This window comes from Chelon labrosus (assembly GCF_963514085.1).
Source record: "Chelon labrosus genome assembly, chromosome: 6".
Lineage (NCBI taxonomy): Eukaryota > Metazoa > Chordata > Actinopteri > Mugiliformes > Mugilidae > Chelon > Chelon labrosus.
The window spans coordinates 26940786-26960782 of record NC_140342.1 but is presented as its reverse complement, the minus strand read 5'-3'; the positions used below and the strand labels follow the sequence as shown (position 1 = coordinate 26960782).

Below are 19997 nucleotides of genomic sequence, written 5' to 3'. Positions count from 1 at the left end.
AATGGCTGTCAGTTATTATTTATCTGATGGTAAATGTGTCTTTAATTGATAATGGATTCATAGAAAAAGAAAAAATTCCTATCATCAGCATAAACTACTGAAAACATTTGAACATGACTGACACAAACTTGTATATTGATGTGTTTTATTAGTGATTAAGTCAGTGCTCTTAAATGTGGAATATTCAATACATATTGGAATCAGTGAAATGACAAACGTACAACTGAAAAACATAATTCAGGGACTTAATTAATTTAATTTAATTTAATTTAATTTAATTTAATTTAATTTAAAATACTACACATTTGTGAACGCACCATTTTGGAGCAACAAATGCTGCTATCCAGATGACGTTTTACACTGGAAGGACTTTCTTTGAATAAAATAAAATAAAATAAAGGAGCAGCTAAAATCTTATATTAAATCAGATTGTAAAATATTTCCCGTTCTAAACTACAGCAGCTGTGAGTTGATAAAAGACGACGTGATGAAACACAGTCGACATGTTTCTGTCCCAACTTTTTTGAAACGTGTTGTTGGATTCATATTCAAAACCAGCAAATAATGTCTTTTGATGAAGATAAAATAAGATAATCCTTTATTTATCCCACCGTGGGGAAATTTGCAGCGTTGCAGCAGTAGACAGTTTAAGGACAGAGCACACAGGAGATAAAAAGAAGTAATAAAACATTAAATAAATACAAAGAATAGAAACTGAAATATAATAGAAATCATACTTACGTATGTATGTATGTATATTGAACATGAAAGAATAAATGATATGCAAACATAAGTTCTTCCAAATATATTAAGGATATTCCAGTTTGTGTTGTGATTGTCCAGCGTGTGTTTGGTCTACTGGGAGCAGGCTTGATTATACAACTGATGATTGATCAACCACTGGATCTGTTCTGATGGATTTTATATAGCATCAGTTATTTTGGAAACAGAAATTGACATGAAGATATATTATAATGTATACTGAATATGTACACCGATCAGCAGTAACATTATGACCGGTGAAGAGGTTAGACGACTGGGTCAGAGCATCTCCAGAACTGCAGATCTTGTGGGGTTTTCCTGGTGTGCAGTGATCAGTATCTATCAAAAGTGGTCCAAGGAAGGAGAAGAACCAGAGACAGGGTGGCCATGGGCAGCAAAAGATCATTGACCCTTGTGGTCCCATCCAACAGACGAGCTACTGTAGCCCAGACTGCTGAAAAGGTTAATGCTGGTTGAACTTTGTTCTGTATTGATGAGTAGTTTAGTGATCAGAGTCCACGTAGTTTCCAGGATCAGACTGAATGCAGAGCAGTGCTGGAAGCTGCTGTTGACTGTGTGAATGTGTGTGTGCTGTCAAACTTCAGATGAGCAGGTAGTGAAGCCCGTGGTGAGCGTGTACCCAGCAGCATCCAGAGCCCACCTGGAGGGGAAGAGCTTCCTGCTGTGTCTGGCCTCATCCATGTTTCCTCCTCTGGTCCAGTTCTCCTGGAAAAGACAGAAGAAGAACGGCCCTCTGGAGGAGCTGACCCCTGCTCAGGGAGAGCAGCTGGAGCTCAGAGAGTCGGGACGCAGCGCCTCCATCAGGCTGGTGGATGGAGAGGATCTGGACAAGTATAGATATCACTGCTCCGTCAAGCACGAGGGAGGCACAGTGGAGGTCACAGTAGAGCCCCAAACACAATCAGGTAATGAAGGCTTGGTGACTGTGTTCAGCAGTGATTCAGCTTCATGTGGAGACGCTGTCAAAGAGAGCAGAGGAGCAGAGGACTGACATTTCTCACTGCAGCTCCAAACATTTGACTCCTTTTCTGTTTCAGAGCTTCCGTATGTCCCTTCTCAATACCAAGTGAAGCTGCTCTGTTTGCTGTACACAGTGCTGATAGTGAAGAGTCTGGTGTACTGCTGTGGACTCTCTCTGCTGATGAGCCTCAGAAACAAGGGACCGTCCACCAACTCCACACATGCTGACTGACTGTTTTCTGCTGCTCTTTTCTCTCCATCAGATCTCATCAGTTCATCTCATTCATCACTTTCATCAGTATTCACAAATGTTAGTCATGATGCTTTGGTTGTAATGTAGAGTCAGATATATTTATCAGTTTCTTTATCAAATCTCTTAATTGTAACTTCTAAATATTACACCAGTTAAAGAATTAACTTCCTTGTAGATGTTTCAGCATTTAATACAACATGTGTTTGCTTTCTTTTTCTTTTTATTATAGAAATACAATGCAGTGTGTTCATCCATTTATTCTGTTCTATTAAAATACAACAACTATAAAATAATAATGGTGTTTTGTTTTTCTTCTTGTTTCATGAAGTTGACACACCAAAGTAATTTGATGATTGTTCCTAAGACATTTTAAATCAAAATGAACATCTAGTGTTTGTGGTTGTTCCACCAGGTTCAGTTCTGTGTCTTCAGATCATTTAGTTTGTGTATTAGTTCTCTAATATAAATGTGTCGGTGTGGATGTCAAACTCTACGCTGACGACACTGTTGTTTACACAGATGAACAAAGAGCAGAGCTGATTTGAAGCTACGACTGTTAAAAACTATCATCCAGCGGTTTGATGAGTCAGTGCTGAAGTTTGAATGTTGATCAAATGAAGGATGTGTTTAATTAACAGTCATGAAATAGTTTCATTAGCAGCAGGTCAGTGTGTCAGTGGAAATTCAAGTGTTTGAGAGCTGAAAACTGAAAGTTCATGGTCCTCTAACTGGACCTGTTAGTGGATAAATCCTAATCAGTCATTAATCACAGAGGTGTCTGATCAATAAAATAACATTTCATTAATGTTCTTATTGTTGATTTCAAAGTGTAAAGTGCATCTTTAATCATCCAAACCTCTAAATACCCTGAACATGTTACCAGGACATGAGCTTCAGGTGGGTGATCGGACTCAGTTCAACTCTGTGTGGGTGGAGGGCTCAGAGGAAAAAAGGTTTACAGAAAACAAGAGATAGGGAGGGGAGGTGATGAGTGTGTTCAGCAGCAGATGTGAATCTGTTCTCAGTGGTTATTAGGACAGAAAACAAACTGCTGACAGCCAATCAGACTTCCTTCCTGCAGCAGACGTGCTGTGTGGGTTTGTGCTCTGCAGCCTCCACACCGTTAGCTGTGGCTTTTCACTTTAATGACACAATGACAGTTTCAACCACCAACTCTGGTTAAAGAATCTTTCCAGGAAGCACCTGTGTTCTTCATCTGAGAGAGAAACACATTTACATTTATTATTAAACATTACAATCAGTAATTATGTTCAATTGTTTTTCTGCAATTAAATGAAACTAATTATTTTATTGTGGTGTGTTTAAAATCTTCCATCCTCTCATAAATTTCTCCTCTCTGATAAATAGAACTTTAAAGAAGTTGAACTCTTTGCCTGCAAAGTGTTTAAATTGATCCCATGAGAAGATTTTCAACTTCTATAGGAAACAATAATGCTTCCTGTTCTTTCTCATTAATCAGAACCGAACACAAGCCTCACTGAGACAGAGACACAAACCCATGAGATAAACAAGTCATGCTGTTGTTCTGAAGCAGGCGTCCATGTTGGTTCACCTCAAGTCTCATTATTTCACTGAGTTATAGTTGACAAAAAAAGTCTGAACATCCCAATCAGTTCTAATCCACCATGAGTTCACCTCATTAACCACACTGACCCACATTTCTCATGGAAATTCTATTCCAGCTTCATTTTTTATCAGTGCAGCAGTCTGTGCTTCATTCACAGGGTTCATAGACGTCACATCTAGGAACTGGAAGCTGCTTAACCTTCAGCTTTATTTACTGACGTCCAACAGTTCCTAATATACGAGCTAAAGTATTTGACTTGCTTTGTTAAGACACATAAAAAGCAGTTTATCAAAGCCAGACTCTGGGATTGTGTCGCTTTCTTGTGTTTATTGAGTGTGTTCCAGTGAAAGAAAAGAGCAGCCTGGTGGAGTCTGCATTTATTAGAAAGAAACACAAGAGCAGAAGAAACAGCCTGCTGGAAACTGATGATGATTATTATACAAGTCACAGTTGAAAGTGGAAATAAACTAGACTACTAGAGAATGAAGACGTCATAAGAGCAGATTTCTATGTGAATGTATGTGTTTCTATTTCCAGGATGACAATCAAGACGTGAATGAAAAGATACAGATTACAAAGAAGCACATTACAACAACATTTGTGAATACTGATGAAAGTGATGAATGAGATGAACTGATGAGATCTGATGGAGAGAAAAGACCAGCACAAAACAGTCAGTCAGCATGTGTGGAGTTGGTGGACGGTCCCTTGTTTCTGAGGCTCATCAGCAGAGAGAGTCCACAGCAGTACACCAGACTCTTCACTATCAGCACTGTGTACAGCAGACAGAGCAGCTTCACCCTGCACTGAGACTGGAAGGACACTGACAGACAGACAGACAGATATGAATTAGTGGAAGTGTCAGATTAATCCTGTAAAGTTGTTCTAGTGTCCTCATTGGACATTGGAGCTGTCCATGCAGAGAGGCAGCAGGTGATCTTACAGTGATCAGCTGGCAGGTCTGCTGGCTCTCTCTCTGGAGGACAGGAGGCTGCTGGAGCTGGAAACTCTGAAACAGAAAAAGAGTCAAATGTTTGGAGCTGCAGTGAGAAATGTCAGTCCTCTGCTCCTCTGCTCTCTTTGACAGCGTCTCCACATGAAGCTGAATCACTGCTGAACACAGTCACCAAGCCTTCATTACCTTGTTGGCTTTGGGGCTCTACTGTGGCCTTCACTGTGTCCTCCACTGTGACCTCCACTGTCCCCTCCTCGTACTTGACGGAGCAGTGATATTTATACTTGTCCAGATCATCTCTATCCACCAGACAGATGGAGGCGCTGCGTCCCGACTCTCTGAGCTCCAGCTGCTCTCCCTGAGCAGGGGTCAGCTCCTTCAGAGGGTCGTTCTTCTTCTGTCTTTTCCAGGAGAACTGGACCAGAGGAGGAAACATGGATGAGGCCAGACACAGCAGGGAGCTCTTCCCCTCTCTGGATGCTGCTGCTGGGTACACGCTCACCACGGGCTTCGCTACCTCGTCATCTGAAGTTTGACAGCACACACACATTCACACAGTCAACAGCAGCTTCCAGCACTGCTCTGCATTCAGTCTGATCCTGGAAACTACATGGACTCTGATCACTAAACTACTCATCATTAACCTTTTCAGCAGTCTGAGCTACAGTAGCTCGTCTGTTGGATGGGACCACAAGGGTCAATGATCCTTTGCTGCCCATGACCACCCTGTCTCTGGTTCTTCTCCTTCCTTGGACCACTTTTGATAGATACTGATCACTGCAGACCAGGAAAACCCCACAGGAGCTGCAGTTCTGGAGATGCTCTGACCCAGTCGTCTAACCACTTCACCGGTCATAATGTTACGGCTGATCGGTCTACATATTCAGTAGACATTATAATATATCTTCATGTAAATTTCTGTTTCCAAAATAACTGATGCTATATAAAATCCATCAGAACAGATCCAGTGGTTGATCAATCATCAGTTGTATAATCAAGCCTGCTCCCAGTAGACCAAACACACGCTGGACAATCACAACACAAACTGGAATATCCTTAATATATTTGGAAGAACTTATGTTTGCATATCATTTATTCTTTCATGTGCAATATAAATACATACATACGTCAGTAGGATTTCTATTGTATTTCAGTTTCTATTCTTTGTATTTATTTAATGTTTTATTCTTCTTTTTATCTCCTGTGTGCTCTGTCCTTAAACTGTCTACTGCTGCAACGCTGCAAATTTCCCCACGGTGGGATAAATAAAGGATTATTTTATTTTATCTTCATCAAAAGACATTATTTGCTGGTTTTGAATTTGAATCCAACAACACGTTTCAAAGAAGTTGAGACAGAAACATGTCGACTGTGTTTCATCACATCGTCTTTTATCAACTCACAGCTGCTGTAGTTTAGAACGGGAAATATTTTACAATCTGATTTAATATAAGATTTTAGCCGATCCTTTATTTTATTTTATTTTATTTTATTTTGAGAAAGGCCTTCCAGAATAAGACGTCATCTGGATAGCAGCATTTGTTGCTCCAAAAACTCTACATATGGTTCAGCATTAATGGTGCGTTCATAAATGTGCAAGTTAATGAAGAGCAGCCTGAATTTAAATAAGCAACTATTCCTTTAAAAAGAAAAAAAAAATATTATCTATGTACTACTTTCTATTAAATTTAATTAAATTAAACCTTGTTAAGCTGTGACATGAAATCAAAAGAAGCAACTATTTTTAACTTTTGTATTATTTTGTATTAAATTAAATATTTAAATCATTTCTAAATCCCTGAATTGTGTTTTTCAGTTGTACGTTTGTCATTTCACTGATTCCAATATGTATTGAATATTCCACATTTAAGAGCACAGACTTTAATCACTAATGAAACACATCAATATACAAGTTTGTGTCAGTCATGTTCAAATGTTTAAATACTTTATGCTGATGATAGTAATAAAACATTGTTTGAGTCAATTCTCTTTCTTCTAATATTACATTCACTTTGTGTTTTTTTCTTTTTCTATGAATCCATTATCAATTAAAGACACATTTACCATCAGATAAATAATAACTGACAGCGATTAGATCTGACAAGGTTCTAACTTTCAGAAATGATCCAATACAATCGATAGACACTTCAAAACAATCTGAAATAGTTGAACATCAAATATCATCTTGTTTTCAACAACACATGTCACAGAATTACTGAGATGATCGAATCCTAAATGTTTGGAACGTCACTAATATTTACAGAAATAAAGAAGAACTTTAGTTGTTCAGTCAGATTTCAACATGTTTTCAGAAATGATTGAGCTTTTCTTATGGAACAATGGCTGCAGGATGAATTCTCTACTAATGAGGAAAAAACTAACATGGAAAGGCTGAAGCAGCACAAACTGACTTTAAACACATTTTCAGCTTCTACAATAAAACAACTGAAGGAAAAGAAATGTTTCTTCTTACCTGTTACATACAGTTTAGTTCCAGAGCCAAAGATGCGGTAGTTGCCTCCACACAGTGAAAAAGACTAATACAAAAACCTGTGTGCCATTGAGAGAGTCAGCTGAGGTGAAGGAGTCCAAATGAGGAAGTAGGATCATATTTCAGCTCCATGATGTGTTTCTCTAATGTTCACATCAACATGACTGTCTCTTCTTCTCTTTTCTTTTAGCCACACTAGCAGCATGGCTCTGATGTTAATGTCAGTGGTTGCTCAGTCCACTATTTTAGTAGCGTGAGCCCCCGTGAGCCAACTCCACTAGAGCGCTCAGCAAGCTACATGACGTCATCAGAGACAGCTCATCCTGATGACGTTATTCTCACAATGGGAGACTTCAATCAGTGCAAGCTATGGACTATATTCCCCAAATACTACCAACATGTGGACATTCCCACCTTGGATCATGTGTACAGTTACATATGGGGTGCACACCAGCCCCACTTCAAACACACAGACCACATCACTTCCTGTTCCCAGCCTACAGATAAAACCAACAAAACCAGTCACCAAATTGAAGCCCTGGATAGACAGTCAGTTACGACACATGGTGAGTGTTCTCTCTCTTGCATTTAGATCATTGAATGAGGCTGAGTACAAAGCTTCAAAGTACGAAATAAAAAAAGTCAACACAGCAGCCAAGAGGCAGTACAGAGAGAAGCTGGACAGCTTCTATTCTACTGCTGACTCTGGGTGGATGTGGCAGGGCCTGCAGCAGATCACAGACTACAGGACCACCACCAGCACCATTAGCTCCTCAGACAACCTGCTGGATGACCTCAACACCTTCTACACCCACTTTGAGACCTCCAGCTCCAGCACAGAGAGGAGGCACACACACTTGTACCACAGAACCCCCCTCACCACCACCAACCGTCTCATCAGCCCTGGTACACAAAGATCTGAAGAGGATCAAACCCCACAAAGCAGCAGGGCCAGACAACATCCCTGGATGAGCCCTCAGAGCATGTGTCAATGAGCTGACTTCCTTCACGGAAAAGGTACAGAAACATCAAAACCACAACCAACAGACTGAGAGACAGCTTCTTCCCCAGAGCTGTGAAGTCAATCACCCCCCATCCCGCCCTGCACACACACACACACACTCAACTCTCCCCCCTGACCCCGCCCACCCCTCACCATGGACACTTTACAAATCATTGCAATGTTTGCACTATATTAGGTTTTCAAGATTTGCTGACTATTCACTCATATGTATATATCTGTACAACTGTATTTTTAGTTTTGATCTTATTTTATTCTTATAGTTAAAAAATTGCCTATTCTATTCTTTTTCATATTGCACTATTTAAGCCAGGAGGTACCGTAAAAATTTCACTATGTTCTCACATAATGACAACAAAGGATTCTTTATTCTTGATTCTTTATTCTTGATTCTTGATTCTTAAGTCCAGGCCATCGTTACCACCAGGAGTGTTTCAAAAGGAGGACATATACGCTCAGCGTCGATGGAGACAAGTGCAGTATATGTCTGACCTGTTTTGGAAGCACTGGGTCAAGGAGTGGGTCAAAGTGGCAGAGTACCAGACGGAACTTTGTTCCTGGAGACCTTGTTATCATCATGAATGATTCTGCACCACGCAACTCGTGGCTTACTGGAAGGGTTGTGGAGGCAGTTCCTGATAAAAGAGGACTTGTATGGCAGATTGACATCAGGACAAGGACCAACTACCTACACTGAAAAAATAAAAACCTTGGATAAACGTAAAAAAATTGAGGTAATCAATCACACGAAATATCTGACATTAACTCAAAGCAAATAATTTTATTTCGTTTAACCTGAAAAGTTTGACTCCATGCAACCACTATTTAAAGGTTGGAGCAATCTAATTATTTTTAGGTTGGAGCAAACTAATTATTTTAGGTTGTCTCAAATAAAAAAAAGTAATGGTTGTCATTATTTGAAATGTATAGTAAATCAAATTTTAAAAAATTGCTTTTAATACATTTTGATCAATGACTACTCAGAACACTTTTCTTAAGAACACTGACAACACTGAACATGTGTTTCAAATGTATGAAGATAAACGGTCTTCTTCAGCTTAACACCAGAAACGAGACTATTGATGTCATCAGAAGACAAATCATGGAGCTGCAATAGTAACACAACTCCTAAGACATCATGCAGTACCCATGGCAAATTTACCAGGACATACATTTTCTTATTCAGGTGTAAGCCTTACTATCAACTAAACACAAAAGCTGTTGCAACTGAGGGCAACTCGTTCAGAACCTCTGTTCCTTCGATGACAATCTTAATGTCTTTGGGTGGATGGAGAGGATCCTCTTTCTCAGTGATAAAGATCGCCATTGTTTGCTCCAGCTCTTCAACCTCATTTTCCTGCATTAAAAAGAAAGAAGAAGAAAAAAAAGACATGTTATTGTTTCAGAAATCTCCAGATTTAATGTTAGATCATAATATCCTTATGACATTGTAAATAGAACTTACCACAAGCAATGATCACTGGCAGGAGCTTCCAAATGCACATGGTTGCACAGCAGAAACATGACTGATTGGTGGCTGCTTCCCTTAAGCTGAAAGAGAATACATTATTTAGTTTTTAAGTTAGCCATCAAGTGTGTTAGCTACTAACATGATGCACAAATTATCCAACTTTTAACATAAACAGATATACTTTATTTTATGATTTTAAGGAAGCTGGCTAACATTTAGGTACTTTTTTCCCCACATGTAAATTCTGTTAACAGTGTAGCATATTAACATTACCAGCAAGAACTAGCTGGGCCTTGTAATATTATGGCTGATAAATACTGAACACAAGATAATTAGAAGGGTGAATAAAAGATCACAGATGCCCTTATGCTATTGACAGCAGAAATAACCATCAGTCATGTTTGCAGCTTGAACCTGGGGATTAACTAATGTTACCACATGTCAAGTGTCAAAAACGCAACAACAACAACAAAACATCACGGCAAGCTAGAGTGCTCCGTTTTAACCACTTAAACGCAAGCTGGTTACTGCAAACGAAACGCGAGCGGCTGCTTCTTTATCCACTTTATCCGCTAGCTTAGTAGCCCACGCGCTAGCTTAGTAGCCCACGCTACAACGGGCAGGAGACCGGCGACACCGCTCCATCTTACCGGACGCTGAATCACCGCAACAGGCCCAGTCTTTGGGCCTGTGTCGAGGAGCCCTCTCGTCATTCATCACCGCACAGAAATGGCTCCACTTACCTCTCCGTCCCAGCCTGGTTGTCTCGCTGACAGGATGTCCGAGCTGGAGAGAAGGATGTCCACACTCTACCAGATCCAGGCAGCGGAAAATCTCATGGACACCATCATCTTCGGTCCTGCACAACCAGCTTCCCAGAGCCCCGAGATCATCACTCCCTGCTCCACCACCGATGAGGTCCGAACTACGTCGCTGCCGACGTCCCTCTGCCGGCGGCGGCTCCTGATGACACCTGGTCACGGCTTGGAGCGAAGCCTAAAGCCGCTACCAGCTCCACACCATCTCACCCGGAGCACTGGGTCCGAGTGGGCGCCAACAGTTGGAAAAACGCCCCCCCTGCAGCCCCCCACTTTAACATTCACCTCAACAATAAATATGACATTCTCAGCGTCAAGGATTCCCCCCCCTTGATGATGGGTCTCGGGCCTCTCCACCTTCAGCACCTGGGCGCTCCTCTTGCAGCAGCACTCGCAGGCAATCCCAGCCTGTGTTTACACCTGCTCCACGGAGATCCGTGGTTCATCGTCCCTCACCGTACACCCGGCCGCCACCTCAGATGGCATTACAGGGGTCTCCACCATCGGATCCATCTCTCCAGATGCCTCCACGGAAATCAGACGTGCGCTCCCAGGTGCAGTGCCCCTCCTCTCTGCTTGTGATCGGCACATCGCTGGTCAGGCATGTATCGGTGCGTGATGGGAGGACATTCTGCCACCCGGGTGCCTCTGTTAACGTCATTTCATTGGCTGCACTGCACCTAAGTGACCAGCACAGATCGGCTTCCACCTTGGTCATCCAGGCAGGTGCTAACGACATAAAAAATCAACAGTCTGAGGTGCTCAAACAGGATTTTACACGACTCATTGACACTCTGCTGAACACCGGGAAGCAGCTGGTGATTTCCGGCCCGCTGCCATCACCGTGTTTTGGCGATATAAAATTCAGCCGTCTGAAGGGCTACTGTAGGCATAAACAGACATGAAAACAGGTCAGGGGTGAAAAAGGTGAGAAGGACATTACCCCTCTAGGTGGGTCCGGGGGCGTGCTCCCCCGGAAGAAAATTTGAAAATTCCATATTTTAAAGCATCAATCTGATGCATTTTGAGACACATTTTTTTTGCCAACCTGGGGAGAGCATTAACCCATTTAGGCCTAAAACGCCTGCTAAAAAAGGCATGCCTAAATACTCTTCTGTAAACCCCCTCTCAAAACCTGAGGTTTTTCAGAACAATATGTCAAAATATGTCAACGCTTACTAAAACCTTAATTTCTCAGGCTCTGTAGCAGATAAAAACATGAGATAAAAAGCATTTGACAGCTTACTTATTTGGCTTTCAACTTGACTGACTTGCTAGGGCATAATCTTCAAATGCATTTTTTTTTTTTTAAATCAATAAACACCAAACATTTGAAAAAAAAATTGAAAATCGGTAAAGATCTATTTTTTCAATTACTTCGTCAATATCACTTCCTTCACTTGAGTCAGCCGTGACGGATCGCTAGCACGGTGTTTAAAATTTTCGACCGAAACATACTCCACGTGTAGGCTTATTTCGACCAATCACAAAGCGTTTTATTAGTCACATGAGTTTAAAAAAATCTCTAAGCATCTCTGTCACTCACCCCAAGAATATTTCAGCCAATCACAGTGCATATAATTGGCCATGTGCCTCGAAAAAGGCGACAACGCTCAAAATGACACAGACGCGCGTTTGCCGGCCTTAATGGCAACTACGCATAGATGCGTGATCCGGTCTGAATGGGTTAAGAGATGGTGGACACTCACTCAAATCACTCACCAAATTCAGTCAGGTAAATCGCCGAGGCCTTCTGGTGGTGGTCTGCACGGCACCCCTTGTGTGCATGCTCTGGTCAGCACGAAGCGAACTGCTTGTAAACCAATCGGTAACGGTATTCCATTCGCGCTAATATTTCCATGCGCAACGTGGCATCATGGTTTTGCGTAAATATACACGCCACTTTCAACTTAGCCAACTAGCGTGTTATCTGTAAACACACCAAAATGCTATCAATGCGTTGGATAGCACGCTAGTGGCCATTGGCATGTCATACATACGCAGTTCATGAGATCAGTCTGCCATGCACTCGCCACACCTACACCCCCCCAAAAACTTTTTCTCATCAAATCTACACGATTCACGTAGGTCACTTATTTTGGTTTCAAAACGGCGAATTTCGCCGAAAGGTGAGTGATTTTCATGTCTGCATAAAGGCATTCCCTTCGTGGACAATTTTGCTGCATTTCTCAATCGGCATCAGTTTTTCAAAAGAGACGGCTTACACCCAAACTCATATGGGTCACGCTTCCTAGCTTCCAACATCGAACTGACCCTCCGCTCCTGTGACCCCTGACTCGCATTGCCTCCGTATGGCTCCCCCTGTCGGCGCAGCGGTCTCACTGCACCCAAAAGCATCCCGGTAAATGTGACAAATAAACCATATAGATCACTTTATCTGTCTACTAGTTATGGGAACACTCTCTCCCTTCCCTCAGTGGTATTGCAGCAGACCACTTTTGTCACTCCAGTTCAGTACATTTCCCACTTTTGGCGCCATCAGGCCACACCAACTCACCCACCTGGTCCCGCTGCCAAGCTCTGTTTTTCAAGCGCACCCCCAACGTCTATCCCAGTTAGAATAGACGGGCTGTAACAACATCAAACTTGAAAGTCATTCTACCTCAGCCCATCCCTGGAAATTACATCAATTTTTCTTCCACTGCTCCCTCTGTGCCAGCTCCTGATAGTCTTGAGTCATTTAAATCCAGAAAAGGTTTGGGAATAATTCATTGAAACATCCGCAGTCTCCTCAGCCGTCAGAAATTGGATCATGTAAACGTATTAATTGCCCAGTCCCAGCCTGATGTCTTAGTTCTCACTGAAACCTGGCTTAAAAAGTCTGTCCCTGACTCTTCTATATCCATCAATGGTTTCAATGTTTTTAGAATTGATAGAGTTGGTCGTGGTGGTGGTGTTGCCATTCTCACCAGATCCTTTCTCTCTGTTTCTACTCTATGTGCCATAACCATACCCAAATCCCTTGAGTTTATTGCTTTAAAAATTCAACTTGGACCACATAATTCTATCATTGTTGCTGGAGTGTATAGACCCCCTTCCGCAGATGCTGCCTCTTTTGATCATCTTGCAGAATTAATATCCCTCCACTGTACAACCGAATCCATTATTCTTGGTGATTTGAATTCAGACTGGCTATATAATTCATCTAATTATTTAAAGCAGATTTCTGCCAGCCTAAATTTCTCCCAGTTAATCAATGAACCGACACGTCCCAATCTGGACAACCCCCTCAAATCCACAGTCATCGATCTGATTTTCTCAAATCGTCCAGATCGAATCTCCTCAGCTAGTGTCTTTGATTTGGGAATCAGTGATCACTGCCCCATTGCCTGTGTCAGGTCATGTCATATAAAAAGAACCTCTTGTAAAATTATTTTAAAAAGAAATTTTAGAAATTTTAACGAGCAAGCCTTCCTTGGTGATCTTTCCCACAGTGACATCCATCGCACCTCTGACTGATATTCCTGATGCTGAATCAGCATTAGATTTTTTTACAAAATCGTTCCTCTCAATTGTCAATAAACATGCTCCACTGAAAAAAGCCAGAGTAAAAGATAGATCCAGTCCCTGGTTCACTACTGAGCTTTCAGACCTACTCATTAAGCGTAAAAAAGCCTGGTCCTTAGCCAGACGTACTAATTCATTGTGTGGCTGGACCGCTTTCAGACAATTACGCAATAAATGTAGTGCTTTAGTCCGCAATACTAAGTCTAATTATTACATTAACCTGATTTCCAGCTCTCGATCAGACCCCAAGAAATTTTGGAAAGCAGTAAAAAGCATTAATAATTCTGCCACACCTGTACCTATGCAGCTTAAGCTTAATGACCTTATTCTTAAAGACCAACCTGATATCTGTGATGCATTTAACAGACATTTTTCTGCTGTTGGCCACCTCTCTGATAGTGAGACTGGGCTTTCTCCAGCTGTACCACCTCAGTCTCTGGTTAATGAACCCTCTTTATCCCCACCTTCCTCCGATCGTCCTCAGTTCAATTTAAACCCTGTTGACATAAACTTTGTATTGAGGTCTCTTCGCACATTGGATACAAAGAAAGCTACTGGTGCTGATGAATTAGACCCCTTTTTTCTCCGTCTTTCAGCTAATCTGATTGCTAAGCCAATAACTTACATACTCAATCTCTCCATCTCATCAGGTTCCATTCCGAGTATCTGGAAAATAGCAAGCGTAGTCCCCCTTCACAAGGGTGGTGATTCCTGTAATCCAGATAACTACAGACCCATCTCTAAATTGTCTTGCTTGGCCAAATTACTAGAGTCCTCAATAAACCTTCAACTCAAAAAATTTCTATCTACTAATCTCATTCTGAATCCACACCAATCTGGCTTTAGGCCACAACACAGTACTCTCACTGCCACCACTCTGGTCTTGAACGATATTATAACTGCCCTGGATAAAAAAAGTCATTGTGCTGCCATTTTCGTTGACCTCTCCAAAGCCTTCGACTCAGTCGATCACACTCTGCTCCTGGAAATATTAATTAAGACAGGCTTTGGCCCCGTGACTTGCACCTGGTTCAAAAATTATCTATCAGATCGACAACAGTTTGTTTCACTTGGCTCTACTCATTCCCACCTCTTACCCATTACTAAGGGTGTGCCACAAGGATCAATTCTAGGCCCAGTCCTCTTCACATTATACATAAATAACATATTTTCATCATTATCAAACTGCTATTCTCATTTATACGCAGATGATACAATCTTATACTGCATCACAAACTCACCTGAAATAGCCATAAAAAACCTGCAAACTTCCTTCAATATTCTACAGACAGCATTTTTTAATCTTAAACTTACCCTGAATGCACAAAAAACTAAATGGATGTTGTTTTCAAATTCTAACAATACATGCTCTAATCTTCACATCCGCACTCAACATGGTTCCCATATAGAAAGAGTCTCTGTGTATAAATATCTTGGCATTTGGATTGATGATAAACTTACATTCAATTCTCATATCGATCATCTTGTAAAAAAACTAGGTCAAAAAATTGGTTTCCTTTATCGAAAAAAATCTAATTTTCCATTGGCATGCAGAAAGAAATTAGTTGAAGCTGTTTTCATGTCCGTTTTAGACTATGGTGACATCATTTACATGCATGCCTCTGCCTCCACTCTTAAACCCCTAGATACCATTTACCATTCTGCCCTTAGATTCATTACTGGTGCCACCTACTCCACCCATCACTGTACTTTGTATGGCTTAGTAGGGTGGACCTCCCTAGCTCAAAGACGTGACTCCCACATGTTTCTATTCATTTATAAAGCCCTCATCGGCAAACTTCCCATCTACATTTCTTCATTACTTGTTGAGTCCACAATCACTTACCATTCCCCGCTCTAGCAACTGGTTGCAATTGTATATTTCCAAAATTCGGACTGAGCTGGGGAGGTCTGCCTTCTCAGCTTATGCCCCACACATCTGGAATCATCTACAGCTAACTCTTAAGTTAAACTCACTCGTCCCATTCAATCACTTCAAATCATTAATTACTAATTCCCTGTCCACCGTTTGCAATTGTTTCCTCTGATCCTTTTTTTCATTCTGTATATCTGTTGTGTATTTTGTTTGTTTTGCTTTGTACTCTCGTCTGCACTGTAAATGAGGCTTGCCTCAGTGTACTAACGAGTTTAAATAAACCCTGCAAACATTTCGACGTCTAATAAACGTTGAAACGACGTCTAAACGTACACGTCGCCAGGAGGTCTAAAAGTAATGCTGAAATGCAAATTGAAACGACGTCGCGTTGCAACCTCGACGTCTTTTTAACTGTCGTAAACAACGTCTCCACAACGTCACGTTGTAACACAGATGTCTTCTAAACGCGCATTATTCACCTTCTAAAAATGATCCAGTGTAAATATTCTGATATATATATATTTACAGCTGTATGTGTCGAGTTTTAGATGTTGTTTCTGCAGTGGAGTTAAAAAGAGGTTCACAAATGCAGGTAGAGAAGATGTTGACGTTGCGATCTGACGTCTTTTCAACCTGCATTTCAGCATTACTTTTAAAGCCCCTGGCTGCGTCTGGTCTCGACGTCGTTTTAACGTTTGTTCAACGTCGAAATGTTATCTGTTCAAATTGACTGACTAACTGTAAAAACAATTAGTGTTTACATATAGATAATACATTTAATGAATAATAAATGATTAAAAATATTTTTTGCTATAAATTAACACATTTATATAAATACAATGTATTAACAGAACCTACCTTTGGGGGGAAATTATAAGCTTGACAACACAAAAGCGCAATTTCTTTAAAGTTTTATTACACAAACAATCAGAACACTTTTGAAAAACTAAAAAACAATGAGACCAACATGATTCTTACACATACAGCTCTGGAAAAAGTTAAGAGACCACTTCAAAATGATCAGTTCCTCTGGTTTTACTATTCATAGCTATGTGTTTGAGTAGAATGAACACTTTTGTTTCATTCTATAACCTACTGACAAAATTTCTCCCAAATTGGAAATAAAAATATTGTCATTTAGAACATGTATTTGTAGAAAATGGCAACAGGTCAAAATGACAAAACAATTCTGGTGTTTTCAGACGTTGTATAATGCAAAGAAAACAGGTTCATATTCATTTTAGAACACAACACTACTTTTCAAACTTAGGAGGAGTTTAGAAATCAACATTGGTGGAATAATCCCAATTTTTAATCGCAGCAGTGGTCTCTTTATTTTTAGCTGTATGTGCAATAAGCATAAAAAAAATGAGACCAAAAATGTTAACACCTTGTAAACACCAACACAGTTGAAAAACACTTTGTAGGCGATCACAATCTCCTCTGGCCCCCTCTCCCTGCTATCAATGGCTCCTTCACCTGGAGTGGAGATCCTCACTCTGTCATGTGAAGCTGGAAAAACATTTGAAGTATATTACTTAACAATTCTTAAACACATCTTGGGAAATTATACACTGTTTTACCATCTAATTCACCTACGTACATATACTACATACATCACATGAATGTTAAGTCATGAAACAGACATAAATTGCTTTTTGGTTATATCTACATAGGCCAAAAAGTCCCAGATAATGATAAAATAAAAACATTACCTGATTTTAAATATTAAAAGCATTGTTGATTAACAAAGCAGACAATTAGGCATTGCATTGGGAGTCCAATTTTTATATTCACAAAAATTCCATCAGTGGGGAAAGTCTTGGCCTCAGCCAGTAAATTCTTGGAGTTCCCATCTGTGACTTGGCGTCCCGACAGAATCCACTGAATATTAACATTTTAACAGCTAATCAATAGATTTGGCTACCACTGTTTTTTTATGAAGATAAATTAACATTTTCAAATTATCTTGGGGAAAAAAATGCATTTTCTGGACACCTCCATGTCAGCTGGTCTGTATAAGTGCTTCACTGATTTATGTCTGGATTTCTAAACTCCAATAGTCCAAAAATATCAGAATATTAGACAGAAAGCACACTGCAGAGGCCTGTTTATGTTAGCCGAGTGAGCAGCTAGCTTGAAATCCACTCGACAGTTAAACACATAACGCACAGTCGGTCAATGCCACTTTTTAAAACACAGAAAGTTGCATATGAACCTACAGTCTATGATATGAACACACATAAACCGTCTCTAATGTTTTATGTCAATGAAAAAACTGTTCGGTATGTGCCGTGCTTGCTTCTCTGCAGTCGTGTTCCGCTGCCAGGTTTGAAGTAGAAGGTCCCGCCCTTTTCGCCTCTGATTGGTTAGAAGGGCTCTCACCCGATTGGTTGTATACATTTATTTTTTTCATCGAGTTGGTTTGTGGTCGAGGCGCAACCTCGACCTATTTTAAACTCGTTTCACGGTAGAGGTCGCCCCTTAGACCTGCCGTCAACCCCCAGGTTGATGAAATGTTTGCAGGGAAGGTATGAAATGAAATGAAAAGACTTTGGAGCGTTAACCCCCTTCCTGAGAAGCTAGCATGTCATGGTTGGTACTATCTTCACTAGCTTTAACACAGAGTACTTTAAGACAGTAATGTCAGCAAATAAACATTTGCTAGGCTCTTCGCGCCACTGTTAACAATTAAAAACACTAAGCAGAGCAAACGCATTTTAAGTCACGAACATAACATTAGCTGTAACGTTAACTAACTTAAACGTGGTAACTTTAGATACCATCAATGCCGCCACAAAATAACATTACATTTACAAATGATAGCTTGAATTTCTTAGCTAGCGAACTGTGATAACATAACCCACCGACGACCAGAGGACGGCTAACGTAAGTTAACTTTATAGTTTGAATGAAGAATGCTAACGTTAGCGCTAGCCTAACGTTAGCATTTATAAGATATCAAGCGGGAGTGCTGAAATTACGGCCAGAGTCAAGGCCAGTCAGGTATACTTGGAAAAAAACGTTAACGGTAGACAAAGTTTAATGTTTTTACCTTACCAGTATCAATGTTGCTCGTTGTGTTTTTCTGTGTCGCAGCCTGGATCGAGGGGTCTGATGGAGTGAACTGTCGCGACCGCCGCCGCCCACTGATTCAGTGACGGACGTTTTTTTTTTAATTCCTTTATTTGGACGTAAACAGGTCAGAGAGCGGGATCTCAAACTCAACAATGCGCATGTGCAAATCATGCTTAATCTAATAAAAATGCTTTGATCCAATGAATAAATTCAATTCAGTGTCCCGCTGGCAAATTTATATTGTATCCAAATAAAAAAAATTGTTTCAACCATAAATAAATTAGAACGTTTAGTTTAAATGAAAAAACTAATAATTTTAGGCTATTAGAACACGAAAATATACATTAAACGAACAACAGCAATGTTAGACTTTTTTCAGTGTAGACAGGCCCATCACCAAAGTGTGTCTTCTTCAAGAAGCAGAGGAGCCCTGAAGACATGGACATACTTTCGTGACTTGGACATTTACGCATGTAAGAGGACTTGTGTTGACATTTTTTCCAGGTATGAATGACCTTTAGGCTAGGTGGCAGAGACTTTTGGGTTATGGGTATAGGTTACTTGAATGTGAATCTTCCTATATTGCTGATGTTTTGTCTCCTATATGTTTCTGGTTGTGTAATTTCAGGGATGGAGCAGCAATTTTAAAAGTGGGGGGGTTCTAGGGGTAGCACATGAGCACCGCAACCGCCCCCTGTTTCAGTCTCTTTCTAGATTTTCTTCATCAGGATATGCAAATAATATTGCATTGCCTGGACTTCCCTTCCTCATCCTACATAAAGAACTCAATGTTAATATTCCTGAACATGGAAGTGTTGAAATATTTTATGTAAACTTAGAACAAACCTCTACAGCCTTGATTTTGATGAGGAAACATTCCTTTCTTTTGTTGTTCTTTTATCTGCTTTTTATTAATTATTTCACATATATTTTCTTGTTCTGATCTGTTTTAACTAATCTTTCATCCTAGCCTTTATCGTACTCTATATTATTATTTTATTCCTCTCATTATTTAAGATTTAATAGTTTTATTGCATTTCATTGTCTTCATTTCTATTCTTTTCTAGTTTCTGAGAGCAGTAACAGGGATGAGTTGATGTAGGGGATTTTTTTCATTGAAAAGGTTTTAAGCTCCAACAAACAGCTTTAAGTTACATAAATGAACACCTATATGG

General features: G+C 40.4%; 1 protein-coding gene across 1 annotated transcript; it reads right to left on the bottom strand.

Moving 5' to 3' along the window:
* Positions 1-4194: 4194 nt before the first annotated feature.
* LOC311488872 (uncharacterized protein) lies at positions 4195-8137 on the bottom strand. The gene is made up of 3 exons (XM_084545732.1): positions 7013-8137; positions 4726-5064; positions 4195-4593 (listed from the first exon to the last, which is right to left on the bottom strand). The coding sequence occupies exons 2-3, from the start codon at positions 4973-4975 to the stop codon at positions 4451-4453; spliced, it is 393 nt and encodes a 130-aa protein (XP_084401858.1). The 5' UTR covers positions 4976-5064; positions 7013-8137; the 3' UTR covers positions 4195-4450.
* Between the last annotated feature and the right edge of the window lie 11860 nt (positions 8138-19997).

Bases quoted from the DNA above. Each gene is read 5' to 3' on its own strand.
- LOC311488872 (XM_084545732.1), bottom strand. From the start codon at position 4,975: ATGTTTCCTCCTCTGGTCCAGTTCTCCTGGAAAAGACAGAAGAAGAAC. The intron at 4,594-4,725 runs GTAATGAAGGCT...TTTCTGTTTCAG, and splicing joins AGAGCCCCAAAGCCAACAAG to AGTTTCCAGCTCCAGCAGCC.